Source organism: Plecotus auritus (assembly GCF_963455305.1).
Source record: "Plecotus auritus genome assembly, chromosome: 11".
Taxonomy (NCBI): Eukaryota; Metazoa; Chordata; class Mammalia; order Chiroptera; family Vespertilionidae; genus Plecotus; species Plecotus auritus.
Genome location: NC_137777.1, coordinates 22,072,975 through 22,093,753, shown reverse-complemented (window position 1 = coordinate 22,093,753; position 20,779 = coordinate 22,072,975). Strand labels below are relative to the sequence as shown.

At 37.9% G+C, this 20,779-nt stretch overlaps 1 protein-coding gene across 2 annotated transcripts in view; it reads left to right on the top strand.

Annotated features, from left to right (window-relative positions):
- Positions 1 to 20,779, top strand: part of CSMD3 (CUB and Sushi multiple domains 3) — a 931,825-nt gene that overhangs the window by 293,389 nt on the left and 617,657 nt on the right. For both annotated transcript variants that reach the window (XM_080646869.1, XM_080646870.1), the window contains exon 6: positions 20,363 to 20,475. In XM_080646869.1, coding sequence (XP_080502995.1) covers positions 20,363 to 20,475 — 113 coding nt within the window. The remainder of the gene's footprint in view (positions 1 to 20,362; positions 20,476 to 20,779) is intronic.

Below are 20,779 nucleotides of genomic sequence, written 5' to 3'. Positions count from 1 at the left end.
GTTGCTGCAGACATTCAAACAAGCATCTGAAGGTGGTTGATCTCAGTGTTTTAAACTTTCTTTTTGTTTTTTGTTTTTCTTTTGTTTTTGGATTTTTTACTCAAAAAAGATTTGTAAATGCTAACACTCTTAAGTTTGTACTAGACTGTATCTTTGCTTTTAGAGAATGATAAGGCATGCCGACAATACTTATGTGATTCTGAGAAAATTGCTTATATAATAGAGGCAGCACAAAATGTTGTGCAATCAAGAAGAAAGTTCAGTTTCACAGAGAAGTGATGTTTGTGCTGAATCTTTAAGGAAAAGTAGCAATTTGACAAGCTACTTGGGCAGGAACAGCATTTCAGAAAGAAAAGCAAACAGCATAAACGGAGAGAAAAATAAAATGCAAGGGTTGTTTGGAGGGAAATTAGAGATGGGACGTGAGTCAAAGAATGATGAAATGGTACAGATCAGTGACTTTTGAACTTTGGTGACACAGGTGGGGCACATTCATGTTCACGTATTCACACTTTTACACCAGATTTAAAGACTAATACTAACTCCAGCTTTTTTAATACGTCATCTAAGAATTCACAAAATTTTATATGAAGTGAATTACTTTAAAACTTTGGAATTTCAATTATTAGTAATAATACTTTATAACATATTATGAAATTATATCTGCTCCGTGTCTCTCTATAGTTGGGTCACTGTGCCATGTGTCTCAAAAATAATAGGATCAAAATAGAAAAAAATAACAATCATTCATAGATTCATTCAATAGAACTTACTGAATATCTACTACATATTAAGCACTTTTCTAGATACTAAAGACAGAATTACTTCTTTAAAAGGGGGTTAAACTCCTATTGAAAATTAAAATTGAAAAAGAAAAGGAAAATAAACTTTGCTGTTCCATGTTTCTTATTCCCAATATTATTTTCTGCTCCCTTCAGCACTTACAAAATTTCCAAGTAACCTTCAAAGACAGAATATATAAATATTTGAGAATATCAGTCTCAGATATTAATATTTCTTACTTCTTTATCTTTTCTGTTAGAGGTTATTGGTGGCAGAACTACTTTTTTATTTTATATTTTTAGTGTCTAGACTATAGTTAACACCAAAAAAAAATGTTATTGATTTGAATAACCATTAACCTAGAGGAAATGAATTTAGAGTAAGTAAATTTATGTAAATAAAATATTTTAATTTTATTTTAACTTTTTAAGTTCTGGTTTTAAAAATCCCAGGATACATGACTTAATATGCTAGGTTTCTTCCTTGCTATTTCTCATCTCTATGATTGTACAATCATATTTGCCTAATTTTATATCATGGCTTTGTACTCAAATAGGTTTTTAATTTTAAACCCAATTTATGTCGAGGATGGTTATTTCTCTTGTTTCTTTTAAACTATTGGAGGTGGAATTACAACTTCAACATGTTTATACTCGATCATACTCTTGGCTGTTGTTTTTAATTTTGTGGTTTAGATTTCCAGCATATTCCTGTTCTTACTTTAGCTCCAGTTTTGTAATGTAGGTTATGAAGAATCTCATTTAATAGCAAAACATTTTAGAGAATAATTCTGTTTGGCAAAGTTGTAAATAGTGAGAGAGAGACAGAGAGAGGGAGAGGGAAAGAAAATAATTTCCCAGGCTAAAGTTTCCTATACAATGTAATAAATGTTATTATCAAAGGATAGTGAGGGTATTGTGGGAGCTCTGAAGAAAAGCAGTTAACACAGAATGATGGATTTCTGGGAATGATGATGTGTAAACTAAAATCTCTAAAAACTAGCCATTTTATTTATTTAAAATTTTTTTTCTTGATTAAGGTATTACATATGTGTCCTTATCCCCAAATTGTCTCCCCGCCCCCGCCACTCATGCCCTCACCCACCCTGGTGTCTGTGTCCATTGGTTAGGCTTATATGCGTGAATACAACTCCTCTGGTTGATCTCTCCCCATTACCCCCACCCTTCCCTACCTTCCCTCTGAGGATTGATGGTCTGATTGATGCTTCTCTGTCTCTGGATCTGTTTTTGTTCATCAGTTTATGTTGTTCATTGTATTCCACAAATGAGTGAGATCATGTGATATTTATCTTTCTCTGACTGGCTTATTTCGCTTAGCATAATGCTCTCCAGTTCCATCCATGCTGTTGCAAATGGTAAGAATTCCTTCTTTTTTTATAGCAGTGTAGTATCCCATTGTGTAGATGTACCACAGTTTTCTACTCCACTCATCTGCTGATGGGCACTTAGGCTGTTTCCAAATCTTAGCTATGGTGAATTGTGCTGCTATGAACATAGGGGTGCATATATCCTTTCTGATTTGTGTTTCTAGTTTCTTGGGATATATTCCTAGAAGTGGGATCACTGGGTCAAATGGGAGTTCCATTTTTAGTTTTTTGAGGAAACTCTATACTGTTCTCCACAGTGGCTGCACCAGCCTGCATTCCCATCAGCAGTGCATGAGGGTTCCTTTTTCTCTGCATCCTCGCCAGCACTTGTCATTTGTTGGTTTGTTGATGATAGCCATTCTGACAGGTGTGAGAAGGTACCGCATTGTCGTTTTGATTTGCATCTCTCTGATGATTAGTGACTTTGAGCAGGTTTTCATATGTCTCTTGACCTTCTGTCTTCTTTCGAAAAGTGTCTATTTAGATCAGTTGCCCATTTTTTTGATTGGGTTGTTTATCTTCTTTTTGTTAAGCTGCATGAGTTCCCTGTAAATGTTGGAGATTAAACCCTTATAGATGATAACATTGGAAAATATGTTCTCCCATGCAGTGGGCTTTCTTGTTGTTTTATTGATGGTCTCCTTTGCTGTGCAAAAGCTTTATATTTTGATATAGTCCCATTTGTTTATTTTCTCTTTAGTTTCCAGTGCCCCAGGAGCAGTATCAGTGAAGAAATTGCTTTGGCATATGTCAGAGATTTTTCTGCCTGTGGATTCCTCTAGGATTTTTATAGTTTCTCATTGTATGTTTAAGTCCTTGATCTATTTTGAGTTTATTTTTGTGTATGGTGTAAGTTGCTGGTCTAGTTTCGTTTTTTTTGCATGTATCTGTCCAATTTTCCCAACACCGTTTATTGAAGAGACTGTCTTGACTCCATTGTATGTTCATGCCTCCTTTGTCAAATATTAATTGAGCATAGTGGTTTGGGTCGATTTCTGCATTCTCATTCTAATCCATTGATCTATATGTCTGTTCTTGTGCCAGTACCAGGCAGTTTTGAGAACAGTGGCTTTGTAATACAGCTTGAAAATTGGTATTGAGATCCCACCTACTTTGTTCTTCTTTCTCAGGATTGCTGTGGCTATTTGGGGTCTTTCTTTATTCCAGATGAATTTTTGGAGAGTTCGTTCTAGACCTGTGAAATATGCCGTTGGTATTTTAATGGGGAGTGCATTGAATCTATAGATTGCTTTGGGTAGTATGGGCATTTTAATGATGTTGATTCTACCAATCCATGAACATGGTATGTTCTTCCATCTGCTTACGTCTGCCTCTATCTCTTTGTCAGTGTCCTGTAGTTTTCCACGTATAGGTCTTTTACCTCCTTAGTTAAGTTTATTCCTAGGTATCTTAAGTTTTTTGGTGCGATGATAAATGGGATTGTTTTTTAGTCTCTCTTTCCGAAAGTTCACTATTGGTGTATAGTAATGCCATAGATTTCTTGGTGTTAATTTTGTATCCTGCTACATTGCCGAATTCATTTATTAAGTCTGTTAGTTTTTTGATGGAGTCTTCCGGGTTTTTTATGTACAATATCATGTCATCTGCAAATAAGGACAGCTTTACTTCTTCTTTTCCAATTTGGATGCCTTTTATTTCTTCTTCTTGTCTGATTGCGATGGCTAATACTTCCAGTACTATGTCAAACAGGAGTGGTGAGAGTGGGCATCCCTGTCTTGTTCCTGTTCTTAGGGGAAATGGTTTTAGTTTTTGCCCATTGAGTATGATGTTGGCTGTGGTTTTGTCATATATGGCTTTTATTATGTTGAGGTATGATCTTTCTATTCCCACCTGGCTGAGAGTTTTTATCAAGAAAGGGTGTTGGATTTTGTCAAATGCTTTTTCTGCATCAATTGGTATGACTATGTGATTTTTATCTCTCAATTTGTTTATGTGATGTGTCACATTTATTGATTTGCTGATATTGTACCATCCTTGCATTCCTGGGATAAATCCTACTTGGTCATGGTGTATGATCTTTCTGATGTAGTGCTGGATCCGATTTGCTAGAATTTTGTTGAGGATTTTGGCATCTATGTTCATGAGGGATATTGGCCTATAATTCTCTTTCATTGTGTTGTCTTTATCTGGTTTTGGTATTAGGGTGATGCTGGCTTCATAGAATGAGCTTGGAAGTGTTCCTTCCTCTTGAATTTTTTGGAATAGTCTGAGGAGGATAGGTTTTAGTTCTTCCTTAAATGTTTGGTAAAACTCCCCTGTGAAGCCGTCTGGCCCTGGGCTTTTGTTTGCCGGAAGCTTTTTGATGACTGCTTCAATTTCTTCCATAGTTATTGGCCTATTTAGATGTTTAGATTCTTCCTGATTGAGTTTTGGAAGTTTATATTTTTCTGGGAATATGTCCATTTCCTCCAGGTTGTCCAGTTTGTTGGAATAGAGTTGTTCATTGTATTTTTTAGCAATCCTTTGTATTTCAGTGGGGTCTGTTGTTATTTCACCTCTTTCATTTCTGGTTTTGTTTATTTGGGTCCTCTCTCTTTGCTTCTTGGTGAGACTGGCTAGAGGTTCATCAATCTTGTTTATCCTTTCAAAGAACCAGCTCTTGGTTTTGTTGATCTCTTTTTTTTGTTTTGTTTTTGTTTTTTTTGTTTTTTTTGTTTTTTTGTCTCAATGTTGTTTATCTCCGCTCTGATCTTTATTATTTTCTTCCTTCTACTTACGCTGGGCTTTTCTTGTTGCTCTCTTTCTAACTCTGAGTTTTAGGGTTAGGTAATATATTACTATTGTTTCTTGTTTTTTGCAATAGACTTATAGAGCTATGAACTTCTCTCTCAAGACTGCTTTTGCTGTGTCCCATAGATTTTGGATTGTTGTGTTTTCATTGTCATTTGTTGCCATGATGTTTTTTATTACTTCCTTGATCTCTCTGGTAACCCAGTCATTGTTTAATAGCATGCTGTTTAGTCTCTATGTGTTTGATTTTTTTGGATTGTTTTTATTGTAGTTGATTTCCAGTTTTATGCCACTCTGATCTGAGAAGATGCTTGATATGATTTCTATCTTCTTGAATTTGAAGAGACTTTGCCTATGTCCCAAAATATGGTCTATCTTTGAAAATGAACCACGTGCGCTTGAGAAGAATGTATATTCTGTGGCTTTGGGGTGAAATGTTCTGAAGAAGTCAATTAATTCCATCTGGTCTAGTGAGTCATTTAGGATTGATGTTTCTTTGCTGATTTTTTGTTTAGAGGATTTGTCCAATGGTGTTAGTGGGGTATTAAAGTCTCCTACTATGATTGTATTGCTGTCAATCTCTCCCTTGATATCCTCCAGGAGTTTTTTTATGTATTTGGGTGCTCCTGTATTGGGTGTGTATATGTTTACCAGAGTTATTTCTTCTTGTTGGATTGCTCCCTTTACTATTATGAAGTGGCCTTCCTTATCTCTTTTTTTTTTTTAATATATTTTATTGATATTTCACAGAGAGGAAGGGAGAGAGATAGAGAGCTAGAAACATCGATGAGAGAGAAACATCGATCAGCTGCCTCCTGCACACCTCCCACTGGGGATGTGCCCGCAACCAAGGTACATGCCCTTGACCGGAATCGAACCCGGGACCTTCCAGTCCGCAGGCCGACGCTCTATCCACTGAGCCAAACCGGTTTCGGCCTTCCTTATCTCTTGTTATGTCCTTCACTTTGAGATCTAATTTGTCAGATATAAGTATTGCTACCCCACCTTTTTTTTTCATTTCCATTCGCCTGAAAAACCTTTTTCCATCCCTTCACCCTCTGTGTGTGTCTTTTTTTCTGAGGTGGGCTCCTTGTACACAGCAGATATATGGGTCGTGTTTTCTTATCCAATCCGTTACCCTATGTCTTTTGATTGGGGCATTTAATCCATTTACATTTAAAGTTATTATTGATAGGTAGTTGTTTGTCACCTTTTTTATTCTTTAACCCTGTGTTACTTCTTCGCTTCCTATTTCTTTTTTTCTTCTTCTTCTTTTTTTTTTGTTTTTTTTGTTTTACAGCAGACCCTTTAGCATTTCTTGCATTGCTGGTTTGGTGGTAATAAATTCCCTTACTCCTTTTTTGTCTGTGAAGCTCCTGATTTCACCTTCAGTTTTGATTGATAGCTTTGCTGGGTACAGTATTCTTGGATTCAGACCCTTCCTTTGCATGACTTTGTATATTTCATTCCATTCCCTTCTGGCCTGATGAGTTTCTGTTGAGAAATCAGTTGCTAGTCTGATGGGGGTTCCTTTGTATGTAATTTTCTGTCTCTCTCTTGCCGCTTTTAAGAGTCTTACTTTGTTGTTGGTGTTTGCCAATTTAATTATAATGTGCCTTGGCGTCGGTCCTTTGGGATTCATTTTGCTTGGGACTCTGTGAGTTTCTTGGATTTGTGTGGGTTTTTTCTTTCCTATATCAGGGAAGTTTTCTGTCATTATTTTTTCCGACAGGATTTCTATTCCTTGCTCAGTGCCCTCTCCTTCTGGCACCCCTATTATGCGGATGTTGATTTTTTTCGTGTTGTCCCAAAGTTCCTTTAGGCTCTCCTCCTGCTTTTTAATTTTTTTTTCTAGAAGCTGCTCTACTTGGGTATTTTTTTCTACCTTGTCTTCTAGCTCACTGATGCGGTCCTCTGCTTCTTCTAGTCTGCTCTTGATGCTTTCTGTTGAGTTCTTTACAGCAGTGATGTCATTTTTCATTTCTTCTTGATTCTTCTTCATTTCCTCTTGGTTCTTACTCATATTGTCGAATTTGTCTTCCATTCTTTTCAGCCACCTTGTGACCATTTCTCTGAATTCTTTCTTTAGCAGGTTGCTTGCCTCCATTTCGTTTACTTCCTTTTCTGGTGATGCCTGCTTTTCTTTCATATGTGGGCTGTTTCTTTGTCTCCCCATGGTCTCTCTTCTTCAGGTGTCTGGTTATGTAGTTCTCTCTCTCCTTATCCCAGGTGAAATCTGACCTCTGTGGTGGAGTGTAGAGCTTCTCTGAATCCGTGTGTTTGTGCCCATTGGGGACTGGCGCTATGGGGTTCGCAGCTGTTCGGTGGGTGCCACAGTTGTAGATTTTCAGGCTTCAGATAACATCCACTTTCCCCTTCTGCATCCGAGCCGGTGGCTCCGGGAGGGAACCCAGCAGCAGTGAGGGCTGCCTGGTCAGGGAACCCCCGTCCAGCAGTCCCCCACCTTCTCCTGGAGTATAGCTGTCCATTAACTCTCCAACAAACACTCCCCAAGCGACCCTGAGCTGTTCTTTCTATCTGCTCCAGGACAAGGCTCGGGACATGTCTGTCTATTTCGTTGCCATTTTTCCACTCTCTCCTCTAATATTTTTATGGTTTCCCATCTTAATTTTTAGTCCTTTATCCATTTTGAGTTTATTTTAGTGTATGATGTAAGTTGGTGGTCTAGTTTCATTTTTTTTGCATGTATCTGTTCAATTTTTCCCAACACCATTTATTAAGAGACTGTCTTGACTCCATTATATGTTCTTTCCTCCTTTGTCAAATATTAATTGACCATAGTGGTTTGGGTCGATTTCTGGATTCTCTATTCTATTCCATTGATCTACACTGAGTGGCCAGATTATTATGATCTCTGAATGCATAATAATCTGGCCACTCAGTGTATATCCTATATAATAAGGCTAATATGCAAATTCTCCCCTCGACTAGGAGTTCAACCAGCAGGCAGGCCGACCAACCGCCCATGTCCCCTCCCCCTGCCCAGGCTGGCCGGACCCCACCCATGCACGAATTAATGCACTGGGCCTCTAATATACACTGAGTGTCCAGATTATTATGTGTTCAGAGATCATAATAATCTGGTGACTCAGTGTATATGTCTGTTCTTGTGCCAGTACCAGGCAGTTTTGAGAACAGTGGCTTTGTAATACAGCTTGATATCTGGTCTTGAGATCCCTCCTACTTTGTTCTTCTTTCTCAGGATTGCTGCAGCTATTCAGGGTCTTTTTTTTTTTAATTTCAGATGAATTTTTAGAGAGTTTGTTCTAGATCTGTGAAATATGCTGTTGGTATTTTAATGGGGAGTGCATTGAATCCATAGATTGCTTTGGGTAGTATGGACATTTTAATGATGTTGATTTTACCAGTCCATGAACACAGTATGTTCTTCCATCTGTTTATGTCTTCCTCTATCTCTTTTTTTCAGTGTCCTGTAGTTTTCTGAGTACAGGTCTTTTACCTCCTTAGTTAAGTTTATTTCTAGGTATCTTAATTTTTTTGGTGTGATGGTAAATGGGATTGTTTTTTTAGTCTCTCTTTCTATAAGTTCACTATTGGTGTATAGTAATGCCATAGATTTCTTGGTGTTAATTTTGTATCCTGCTACATTGCCAAATTCAATTATTAAGTCTCATAGTTTTTTGATGGAGTCTTTATTGTTTTCTATGTACAGTATCATGTCATCTGTGAATAATGACAGTTTTACGTCTTCTTTTCCAATTTGAATACCTTTTATTTCTTCTACTTATCTAATTGCTATGGCTAGTACTTCCAGTACTATGTCAAAAAGGAGTTGTGAAAGTGGGCATACCTGTCTCGTTCCTGTTCTTAGGTGAAATGGTTTTAGTTTTTGCCCATTGAGTATGATGTTGGCTGTAGGTTTGTCATATAAGGCTTTTATTATGTTGAGGTAGCCATTTTAAAGTAGAGGAGAGACACAGAAACTAGGAAGAGGAAAAAACATGTTCATGAAAGTGCCAGACGTTTATTATAGCAAGAACAAGGCACGAAGGGGAAGAAATTGGGAAACTGAGATTTAAGTGTTATGTCTGATTTTTATAGAACACTGGATGTTTATGTTGAAGGGTGAACTATTCTGTAAGTGTTTGAGTACCACTGAATACTTAAGCAAGGGATTGATGTCACAGTTTAGGTTTTTAATCAAGAAAATTATATTGGCAACGCATAAGATAAAGTGAGGAGAATTTTACTTGGAGTCAGTAAAACTAAGTAGGAAGATCTTGTCATAACTTTGGTTATATATATTGAGTATCTGGCCTACGTACTGTTGGTTCAGAATGACAGTATTTATGAAGTAACAGTAAATAAACTTGATAAGATTCTGACATGATTCAGATATTAAGGTTTTATAATATTTCCAAATTGCTGGATTGAAGGACATTGTAGATTGTAGAGATTCATCCAGTTAGAGGCTGGATTAGGAGAAGCAATGTTAAGGCCTGTAATATTTTCCTTTAGCAATTTTTAGTCTTTTTTATTCAATGAAAAGTTCCCAGCTCCACTTACATCCCTGTATTTCAATTTAAAAGTGTATATGTGTGTGTGTATGTGTGTGTGTGTGTGTGTGTGTGTGTGTGTGTGTGTGTATGTGTGCACAAAATTCTTGCACAGGGGGTAGGAGGGGTGTCCCTCAGGCAATCCTGCACCCTCTCCAATCTGGGATCCCTCTCACAATCCAGGACTGCTGGCTCCCAACTGCTCTCCTGCCTGCCTTCCTGATTGCCCCTAACCACTCCCCTGCCAGCCTGATTGATGCCTAACTGCTCCCTTGCCAGCCTGTTTTCCCATAACTGCCCTCCCCTGGTTAACCCTAACTGCCCTCCCCTGCAGGCCTGGTCCCCCCCAACTGCTCTCCCCTGTAGGCCTGGGTCCCCAACAACTGCCCTCCCCTGTACGCCTGGTCACCCCCAACTGCCCTCCCCTGCAGGCCTGGTCCCCCCCAACTGCTCTCCCCTGCAGAACTGGGTCCCTCCCAACTGCCTTTCCCTGCAGGCCTGGATGCCCCAAACTTCCCTCCTCTGCTGGCTTGGTCACCCCTAACTGCCCTCCCCTGCAGGCTTGATCGCCCCCAACTGCCCTCCCTTGCAGGCCTGGTCCCTCCCAACTGCCCTCCCCTGCTGGCCTGATCGCCCACAACTGCCCTCCCTTGCAGGCCTGGTCCCTCCCAACTACCCTCCCCTGCTGGCCATCTTGTGGTGACCATCTTGTGTCCACATGGGGGCAGGATCTTTGACCACATGGGGGCAGCCATCTTGTGTGTTGGAGTGATGGTCAATCTGCATATTATTCTTTTAATAGATAGGATAGAGGCCTGGTGCATGGGTGGGGGCCAGCTGGTTTGCCCTGAAGGTTGTCCTGGATCAGGGTGGTGGTTCCCTTGGGGCATGGGGCAGCCTGTGCGAGGGGCCTGTGGTGGTTTGCAGGCCGGCCACGCCCCCTGGCAACCCAAGTAGAGGCTCTGGTATCTGGGGTTTATTTATCTTCTACAATTGAAACTTTGTAGCCTGGAGCGGAGCCAAGCCTTCTGCTTGCTCCGTGGTGGCAGCCATTTCTCTTGGGATTTATGTGTCTTCTATAATTGAAACTTTGTAGCCTTAAGCAGAGGCCTGGGCCGGCCAGGGTGTGCGGAAAGCTTGGCTTCCTCCATCGCCAGGGGCAACCCTAGCCTCCTGCTCTTTCCAGCTCCATGGCTGCCGCCATTTCTGTTTGGATCTATGTATCATCTATAATTGAAACTTTGTAGCCTTGAGTGGAGGCCTAGGCCAGCAAGGGCAGGTGGAAAGCTTGGCTTCCTCCATTGCTGGGGAAACCCAAGCCTCCCTCCTGCTCTCTGTGGCCGTAGCCATCTTGGTTGGGTTTATTTGCATATTTGCTCCTGATTGGCTGGTGGGCGTGGCTTGTGGGCGTGGCTTGTGGGTGTAGTGGAGTGATGGTTAATTTGCATATCACTCTTTTATTAGATAGGATTAGATAGGATATATATATATATATATATATATATATATATATATATAACATTGTTCTACAAGTTCTTGTTAAAGAAAAAAATGTGAAATTGAAGTTGTTTTTAATTTAAAAGGAAGAGACAGAATAAAGGAATTACGTAAAGAACACTTAGAATTTGTAAGAGATTGCAAGAAAATGACATAAAATAAATATACAAAATTTATTAGAAGTAACAAGCTGTTAGAATATATGAGAGCAAAAATAGCAAACTCTTTAAAATGTAAAATAAAGAGGAGTTATCCTAAAAAGTAATGTGAAGGAGCTATGAAGAAACTAGGGATATATCAAACTAGACAAAGATATATCGTTGAGAGATAGCAAAGAAGACAGAGATAACAGCATCAGGCTGATACTTTGTTATATTGAGCTTAATTTGGTGATATTGGTTAATAAAACCATATAGGTTGCAAGTGTACAACTCTATAACACATCATCTGCATACTGCATTGTGCACTCACTACCCAAAGTCAAATCTCTTTTTGCACCATATATCTACCCTTTGCCCTCTTCTACATCTCCCCACCCCATTTCCCTCTGGCAGTCTGTGTCTTTTTTTTTTTTTTTTTTTTTGCTTAATCCCTTTACCTTTTTACCCATTCCCCAATACCCATCCCCTCTGACAGCTGTCAGTCTGCTCTCTGTATCTATGAATGTATTTTTTTAATTTATTTTTTTCATTAGATTCCACTTATAAGTGAAATCACTTGGTATTTGTCTTTCTCTGACTGGCTTCTTTCAATTAGCATAATACTCTCCAGGTCCATCCATGCTGTGGCAATGGTAAGATTTTTCTTTCTTTTTTATGGCATATAGTATTCCACAGCTTTTTTTGTTGTTGTTTTTATATTTTGTCCACTCATATATTGATTGGCACTTGGGCTAATTCCAAATCTTGGCTATTGCAAATACTGCAATGAACATGGGGGTGCATATATTCTTTCGAATTAGTGTATCAGCTTATCTGGGCATATTGCCAGAGTGGAATTACTGGTCCACAAGATAATTCCACCCCCTTTCACCATATGCAAGAATAAACTAAAAATGGATTAAAGACTTTAATGTAAGTCACAAAACCATAAAAATCCTAGAAGAAAATATAGACAGTAAATCTCAGACATTTTTCATAGCAATATTTTTTCTGATATACTAGTATTTTCTTGGGCAAGGGAAAGAAAATAAATAAAATAAACAAATGGACTACCTCAAACGAAAAAGCTTTTGCACAGCACAAGAAGCCATCAACAAAGTAAAAAGACAGCCCACTGAATGGGAGAACATATTAGCAATGATACATCTGATAAAGGATTAATCACCAAAAGTTATAAAGAATTTGTACAACTCAACACCAGTAAAACAAATAATCCAATTAAAAATGGGAAAAGGACCTGAATACATACTTCTCCAAAGAGGACATACAGATGGCTAATAGACATATGAAAAGATGCTCAATGTCACTAATCAACAGAGAAATGCAAATTAGAACCCAGATGAGATATCACCTCATACCTGGTAGAACAGTTATTATCAATAATTCCACAAACAGCAAGTGTTGGCAAGGATGTGGAGAAAAGAGAACTCTGATGCACTGTTGGTGGGAATGCATATTTTCCACTCTGAAATCAATAAAAATATTTAAAAGAAAAAAATTTTAATAAACTAAAAAAGGATGATACCTTTCTTGTCTTTTTAAATTGATTTGTGATTCTGCTGTGCCAGTTAACTATTTTTAACCATTATCCAGGCTGTTCTTTCCAAATGAGTATAATAATAGTTTACTCAGAACTTCAAAAATTATTTTTTAGAAACTTGATAACAAGTTTGGAAACAAATACAGGTGGACACAACTAAAACTTTTCAAAAATAAGGAGGATGGATCTTTGTACTAGCCATGAACATGGAAATACAGTGATGCAGTCATTAAAACAGTATTGTAAATACACATGAAAACAGATGGAATCAATGAAACAAAGTAGTAATTCTATTATATATTGGAAAATGAGGTTTGATAAAGCAAACATCTCCATAAGAAATGAGAATAGAGTATTTTATTCCCTTTATCTAAGTTTATTTTTTCATTGTTGACATTATTACAGATGTCCCATATTTTCCCCCAACTTTCCCCTTCCATCCAGCCCCTGTCCCACCCCAGGCCTTTACCACACTATTGTCTGTATCCATGGGCTGTGCATATACTACCTGGCTGAATACACTTACTAGTTCTAGGAGTTTATTTTGTAGATTGCTTGTATTTTCCTCATAAATAATCATTTTATCTTCAAATGAGAATAGTTTATTTCTGTTTAATGTATATTTATTTTATTTAATTATTGTACTTATTGGAACTTCCAGCACAATGTTGAATAAGAATAATGTCCCATATTCCTGATCTTAATCAAAAGCATTATTTAATATGAAGTTGGATGTTAGTGGTAGGATTTTTATATATACTCTTTATCAACTTGAGGATGTTCCCTCTATTCCTAATTTGCTGAAAATTTTTAGCATGAATGGGTGTTGGATTTTGACAAATGCTTTTTCTGTGTCCATTAATTTGATCACTTAATTTTTTTATATATGATGGGGTACATTGATTGATTTTCAAATGTTGAATGAGCCTTATATAACTTAAATAAATCTCACTAGATCCCGGCACATAATTATTTTATATGTTGCTGAATTTTATTTGCTAATACTTTATTGAGGATTTTTAAAGCTAAGGTCATGAGAGATATTGGTGTGTAGTTTTTTGTTTGTTTTTGTTTTTGTATTGATTTTTTTTTAGTTTTGTTATTAGAGTAATACCTCACAAAATGAGTTCAGAAGGGTTTCCTTATCTTCTGTTTTCTGTGAAAGAATGCATAAAATTGTTAATTTTTTATCTGTTTAGTAGATTTCTCTATTAAAAATACCTGGATCTGGAGATATTTTGCCTGCTTTTTAATTTTGAAATGGTTAGAGGATTAGTCACTTTTTCTGTTTTATTTTAATTAAATTTTGGTAGTTGAATACATACATGTTATGTTAAAATATAAATGTATTTTCCTGAAGCATGTGTTTAGATAAAATAAAACATTTCTCTGCAGCAGGCAGTTTCTATAAGAGAACTAGTAGCCCTGCGCATGAATCCCTGTGCCAGTAGGTCACTGCCACCCTCCTGTCGCTCTTTGCCCACTGCCCTCCTCATAGTTGCTGCCCTGCCCCCTCCTGTAGCTCTTTGCTGCCCGCTTGTAGCTCGCTGCCCCACCCTCCTGCAGATCCGTGATCCAGTCGTTACACTGTCCGTCATTATGCCTCAGGTCATAACGGATAATTCCCATATTCCTCTCTTACTATATAGAATATGTGATAGATTATGGGGGGTAAGTAGAAAACCAGAGTGGAGGTATAGATGGTGATAACAAGTGGGGTATGTGGGTGAAAGTGGAGGAGAGAAAGTGAAGGAAATTTAGTATAGCCACTTCTCTCGTTTGCTTTGCAAATACTTTATAACATCTGGTTTCAGAATAGTTGGATTGCATAACACAGAGCTTAGCTTCTTAATGCCTTTGTTAAAACCACATAGCATTGTGTGTTCTGCAGGCACTGACTTTTTGCATATCTAAACAAGAACACAGTCATCTGTGACAAAAAGGCTCAGCATGGTCATGTGGATATCAGTACACTCCACACAAGAGTATTCATGATTACATAGCATGGAATATTAGTGCTTGTAATGTCATCTGAGAAATGGATTAATTTTGTTGCTAATAATAAATTTTCCACTTATACTGCAGAACATAATATAAAATTTATTTTTCTTTTTGACTTTTAAAATGCTGTATTTTTTTGAAATTATGAAATGCATTATTTATCAGAAATGAAGAAATAAATACAGGTAGTAGTTTCTTAAATAGTTCTATAAAATAATTTCATTGCATGTTATTTTATTTTATGGCAAAACATGGAAGTAGAAGAGTGCTTGTTAAATTTAAGAAATTTTGTATTAAAGCACATACCCGGCATATGACCTGACCGGAAAGCAAACTGTAACCTGCTGGATCATAGGTCAACACTCAACCACTGAGCCACACCGGTTGGGCTAATTTATTTCTTGATAAATAATATTAGTGTACACATACTATGTGTCAGTCATTCTGTGCAGCAACAGGGATTTAATAACCTACCTTTAAAGTAATGTTGATAGAAAACTCACTACTATATAGAGTATAAATGATGTGATAAGTGCTCTCTGAGGACAGAGGAGATTAGGCATTTATCTTAACATTGAAACTTTAAGGCTGGCTTCTCTGAGAATGCTTAAGGGTAAAGTAAATAAAGGTCCAAAATATTATATTTACTCTGCCTCGAAGAGGAATATATAAAAAGACCCTGAGTTAGATGAAGGAATGCATTTTAGCAACTAATTATAGTTCAATATAGGGCAATTAGTCTAACAGGATCTTGGAAAACAGCATGTGAAGAATGCATCTTATCTAATTGCCACAGGAAGAAGGAGATCAAAGGAGGTAAAATAGGGGACCAGAGAGTTAGAGAGTGAAAGAGGAAGAGAAGGAAGTAAAATTAGGAGAGAGCAGGAGAACTGGAAAGATTAAAAAATAAATGTTAGAGGCACCAAATATGACACACGTTGTTACAACTGCAGTTTTGAGAAAGTTGAGAATCAGAGATCAATTGGTGAAAGCAATAGGGATCTGACAAGAGAATTATGATCCAAAGGCTAAGGTCAGAATAGTTTTAGGGACTTTTTAAAAATGGTAAAGACCTTTGGTTCTCTTAGATTTCTTACACTTAAGGACTATCTATAAAAGAAAATACTGCAGCTAATTTTTTAAAAAATTATGATTTAGTTATTTCTGCAGAAAAGTATATAAATAGAAACACTTTATGCAAAAATTAATTATGGAAAGTTGTACTATATTATTTTCAGTATTTATACATTAAATATTCAGTGAAATTCAATGTCCTTATTAATTTATTAGGTTCATTTAAATTTATTACTCAAAAGACATATTTTGAATTCTTTTTGGATACAAATAATTAGGTTACAAATTTAGACCATTTTATAGTTATCATAATTTTCTTTGTTTTATTCTTCTAAAAGCCAGATTAGTAATCTAAGACATAATCATGAGTATGGCTGCTTTGAGTGTAATCAATTGGGACATTTGCTATTTCTAGACATTCTTGATCATGTTACTCTATTTATTTACTTATTTATTTAGTGCATCATTTACTACCATCTGAATTTATATCAGTCATTTATTTACATTTTCTTCTGTATTTTCACTTTGTAAGATCATGGATTGATCTGTCTTGGTACTACTTTATTTACAGTGCTTATTTAGCACAACATTTGCCATGTAGTAAGTGATCTATAAATAATTATTGAATATACTTAATATCTTCATTATCAAGTGTTGATTCTTACTGACTTAATATGAGAATGCACACATAACTGCTTGCCTTCAAATGACCATAGTGATTTGACATAGAGATAACAATTAGTTATATTTAAGAAATACCTCCTTTAGTATTTCATAAATTAACTAGAGGCCCAGTTCATGAAAATCTTGCACGGGTAAGGTCCCTAGGTCTGACCAATGATCAAGGCCAATCTGTGGGGCAACTGGCAGGGCGAACAGGGCCCCACTGGCACCTGCCTTGGCCGGCCTGGCACCACCCACTCACCATCCCCACCCCCCGCTGTCGCTGCTGGTCGCCTCCCTCTGTGGGGCGACCAGCGGAGTGGTCGGGGGGACCCCCACTGGCACCTGCCTTGGCTGTCCTGGGGCCTGTGGGCTGGGGGCAGCTCCTGCTTTGGGCGTCTGCCCCCTAGTGGTCAGTGCATGTCATAGCGATTGGTTGGCCAGTTGACTGTCACTCCCTAGTGGTCAATGCACATCACAGCGAGTGGTTGAGCAGCTTTAGCATACCATTAGCATATTATGCTTTGATTGGTTGAACAGATGACTGGACAACTGGACACAGCATATTAGGCTTTTATTATATAGGATTCTTTAAAATAATTAGTTTAATTGAATCTTCCTAGGTGGCATATATTTTCCATCTTCCATTTCCCAAGATCTCCTCTGATAATATGTGAAATATGTTACAAAGATAAGTAGATTCATTTACTAGAGTTCTACATAAACCATAGAGTCACATTGTGTAAATTGTGTTTAAGTACTAGGTGACTATAATTTGGAAAGCCCATATAACTGCTTTAGAACCAATGAAGATGCTTTTCTTGTCTGCAGCAGAGGGGTTCTGTGGCACAGTTGCTTTCTAGTTCAGTGTATTGGCTTATCCATCATTTGGCTTCAAGAGCCGAAGCATTGAGGGTATCAGGAATATCTTCTTAATTCCACCCCTGTTAATTTGCCATTATTTGTTCCACCTCATGGACATTATACCCCAGCTACTGCAGTTCTAATATCTTCAGTTCCTCATTTGTCAATTTCTGAAGGTAAATTTAGGCTCCAACCTATTGTGCCTTAGTAGCTCTTACTAGTCTTAACTATACTTGTTGGTGAAATTATCTTTGATGTCCCTGGGATAATGGGCATTTATCACTTTTATTGTCCTTTTAATCCTCTTTCTTATCTCACTTTTCTTGATGTCCTTGTTGAGTTCCTTCTCATTTATTGGATCTTCTAAGGACCTCTCTCCAAACATTGTACTCATTATATTTAGAAATGTGTACAGCCTTTCAAAAATAATGTAAAATTTTGTGAATGGATATTTATGCTTATCAAATCAGGGAATTGAGGAGAAACATTGTGAATCAAAGTCTGGCATGAACTGTGCTACTCTATTGAAAATAAAATTATATCAAATCCAAATTTTTAAAACTGAGTTGCTATTTAAACAGAACCAATCAACAAGCAAACAGAAGTAAACATAACTTGGATATTTTCTGAAAGCAATGAAGTGAAATTTTATACCTTGAGTTTTAAACTTCTATAGGTGAATTACATATATTTACTAAATTCAGATATGAAAAACCACCCAGCTGAACAACAAATAGAAACACCGCTATAAAAGAGTAAATAGAGCATTGATAGAGAAAAGTTAAAGATGCATTCCAAATAAGGAAGATAAATGAGAAATGTTTGGAATAAAACCCAGCTTGTTCATGTTAGAATGCAAGAAAATTGGGTTATATAGTAATGTTTCCAAGCCCATCCTCTATACCCATGGGTACAATTATACAATAAAGGTGGATTCATATGTCCATGACTTAGATCATGATCATAAAATGTAAGTGTCCATTAGTTCCCAAACATCCTAGGAAAGGTTGGTTTGGGAAGGTAAGGGAAAAAGTTGTAATCACCATGAAAACACACACACACACACACACACACACACACACACACACACACACACACACACACACCTACACCTATTTTGCCTTCCGATGAAGCAAAAGAAAAGTGTAAGCTTTGCAGAATAGAAAAGATACATCAGATACTGGTTATTAGAATTCTTCAGTCTAAAATTCTCAACTGTAATAGTATTTCTTTTGAGAATACTTTACCTTGGCTTTGTAACAAACACCTGGAAATATCTAGGGCGCATAGTTTCAAGATCTTGCTTTAAGGAGATTATGAAGTGGTTTATGACTAGCTACGTAGAGACTAAATACAGGGTGTCCCAAAAATGTATACATATATTGTAACAGCTGATAACTAAATTTTGAAAATGAAATGCATTAAAAAAAATACTGCCTTTATAATTATTCAAAGTGTGTATATGCATTTTTATGACACCCTATGTTTATACCCAAAATACAATGTTTTCTGTATGTCAATTGGAGCAGACCTTTGGTGCATTATAGGGAATTTTAATAATAAAAATTATAGTATTGTGAAATTACATTAAAATAGTTCTGTCCTATGAAATTAAATTGTGACATTTGCCATCAAATGTGAAATAGTGAGAATATATTAGGTAGAAAAAGTATGTCTACTGCTTTGAAGTCTTTTTGTTTTGTAACTATACTATATCAATACAAACATAGGATCACAATAACCAGCACCATTAAGCTCAGTTTCCATTATATTTATTATTATACTAGAGGCCCGGTGCACGAAATTCGTGCACAGGTGTGTGTGTCCCTCAGACCAGCCTGCATTCTCTCCAATCTGGGACCCCTCGTTGGACATCCCTCTCACAATCCAGGACTGCTGGCTCCCAACTGCTTGCCTGCCGGCCTTCCTGATTTCCCCTAACCACTTCTGCCTGCCAGCTTGATCACCCCCTAACCACTCCCCTGCCAGCCTGATTGATGCCTAACTAGTCCCCTGCCAGCCTTATTGCCCCTAACTGCCCTCCCCTGCAGGCCTGGTCCCCACCAACTTTCCACCCCTGCAGGCTTGATCACCCCCAACTGCCCTCCCTTGCAGGCCTGGTCCCTCCCAACTACCCTCCCCTGCTGGCCATCTTGTGGTGGCCATCTTGTGTCTACATGGGGGCAGGATCTTTGACCACATGGGGGCAGCCATCTTGTGTGTTGGAGTGACAGGCAATTTGCATATTACTCTTTTATTAGATAGGATAGAGGCCTGGTGCATGGGTGGGGGCCAGCTGGTTTGCCCTGAAGAGTGTCCCGGATCAGGGTGGGGGTTCCCTTGGGGCATGGGGTGGCCTGGGTGAGGGTCCTGTGGTGGTTTGCAGGCCAGCCACGCCCCCTGGCGGCCCAAGTGGAGGCCCTGGTATCTGGGATTTATTTATCTTCTACAATTGAAACTTTGTAGCCTTGAGCGGAGGCCAGGGCCAGCCAGGGTGGGCAGGAAGCTTGGCTTCCTCCATCACTGGGGGCAACCCAAGCCTCCTGCTCTCTCCAGCTTGTGGCTGCCACCATTTTTGTTGGGATTTATTTATCTTCTATAATTGAAATTTTGTAGCCTTGAGCGGAGGCCAGGGCCGGCCAGGGCAGGCGGGAAGCTTGGCTTCCTCCATTGCCGGGGAAACCCAAGCCTCCTGTTTGCTCTGTGACCGCAGCCGTCTTGGTTGGGTTAATTTGTATACTTGCTCCTGATTGGCTGGTGGGCGTGGCTTGTGGGCATAGTGGAAGTATGGTCAATTTGCATGTTTCTCTTTTATTAGTGTAGATATGCAGTAAATTTGGGTGAATCAGAAATCATATGTAGGTTACTGTTGAATTTATAAATGTATGCAACATAATTGGAACAACGCGTGTTTTGAATTTCAGTATTTTATGATTGATTTTCTATACCTAAAACAACTGTTTCATTTTTTTATTAAAAAGTTAATGCAGAGTCATGAATATTGTATACATGTATATAAATTTTGGAGGGGTCCCAATTCAGTAAAATTGTTTAGTGCTGCAAGGCTTTTTAAATGTTTTTGTTGTTGTCTTCCATAATTCAGGTTATCTGGAATGAATATACCACCACCAATTATCAGCAACAAAAACTGGCTCAGACTGCATTTTGTTACAGACAGCAATCACAGATATCGTGGATTTAGTGCTCCGTATCAAGGTATATTTGATGAATACTTCTACCTCTTTTGATATGTAGAATGTTTTTGGTATACACAACTGCATTTTGTGATAATTTGAATAAGCAAAAATGGACAGTGTCTTGCTATGGCAGTGATGTGATCATAACTAAATTACAGTATAAAAATTAGTTGATTTCCATAGCACAATGTTTAGAATAAAGGATATTATGACCTCTAAAGGTCATATGTGACAGATGTTACATTTTACTTTCATGAAGTGCTCCAGCAATTGGACATGCTACCTAAAGCTGCATCACACAACACTGCAGAAAACCCGCAGTT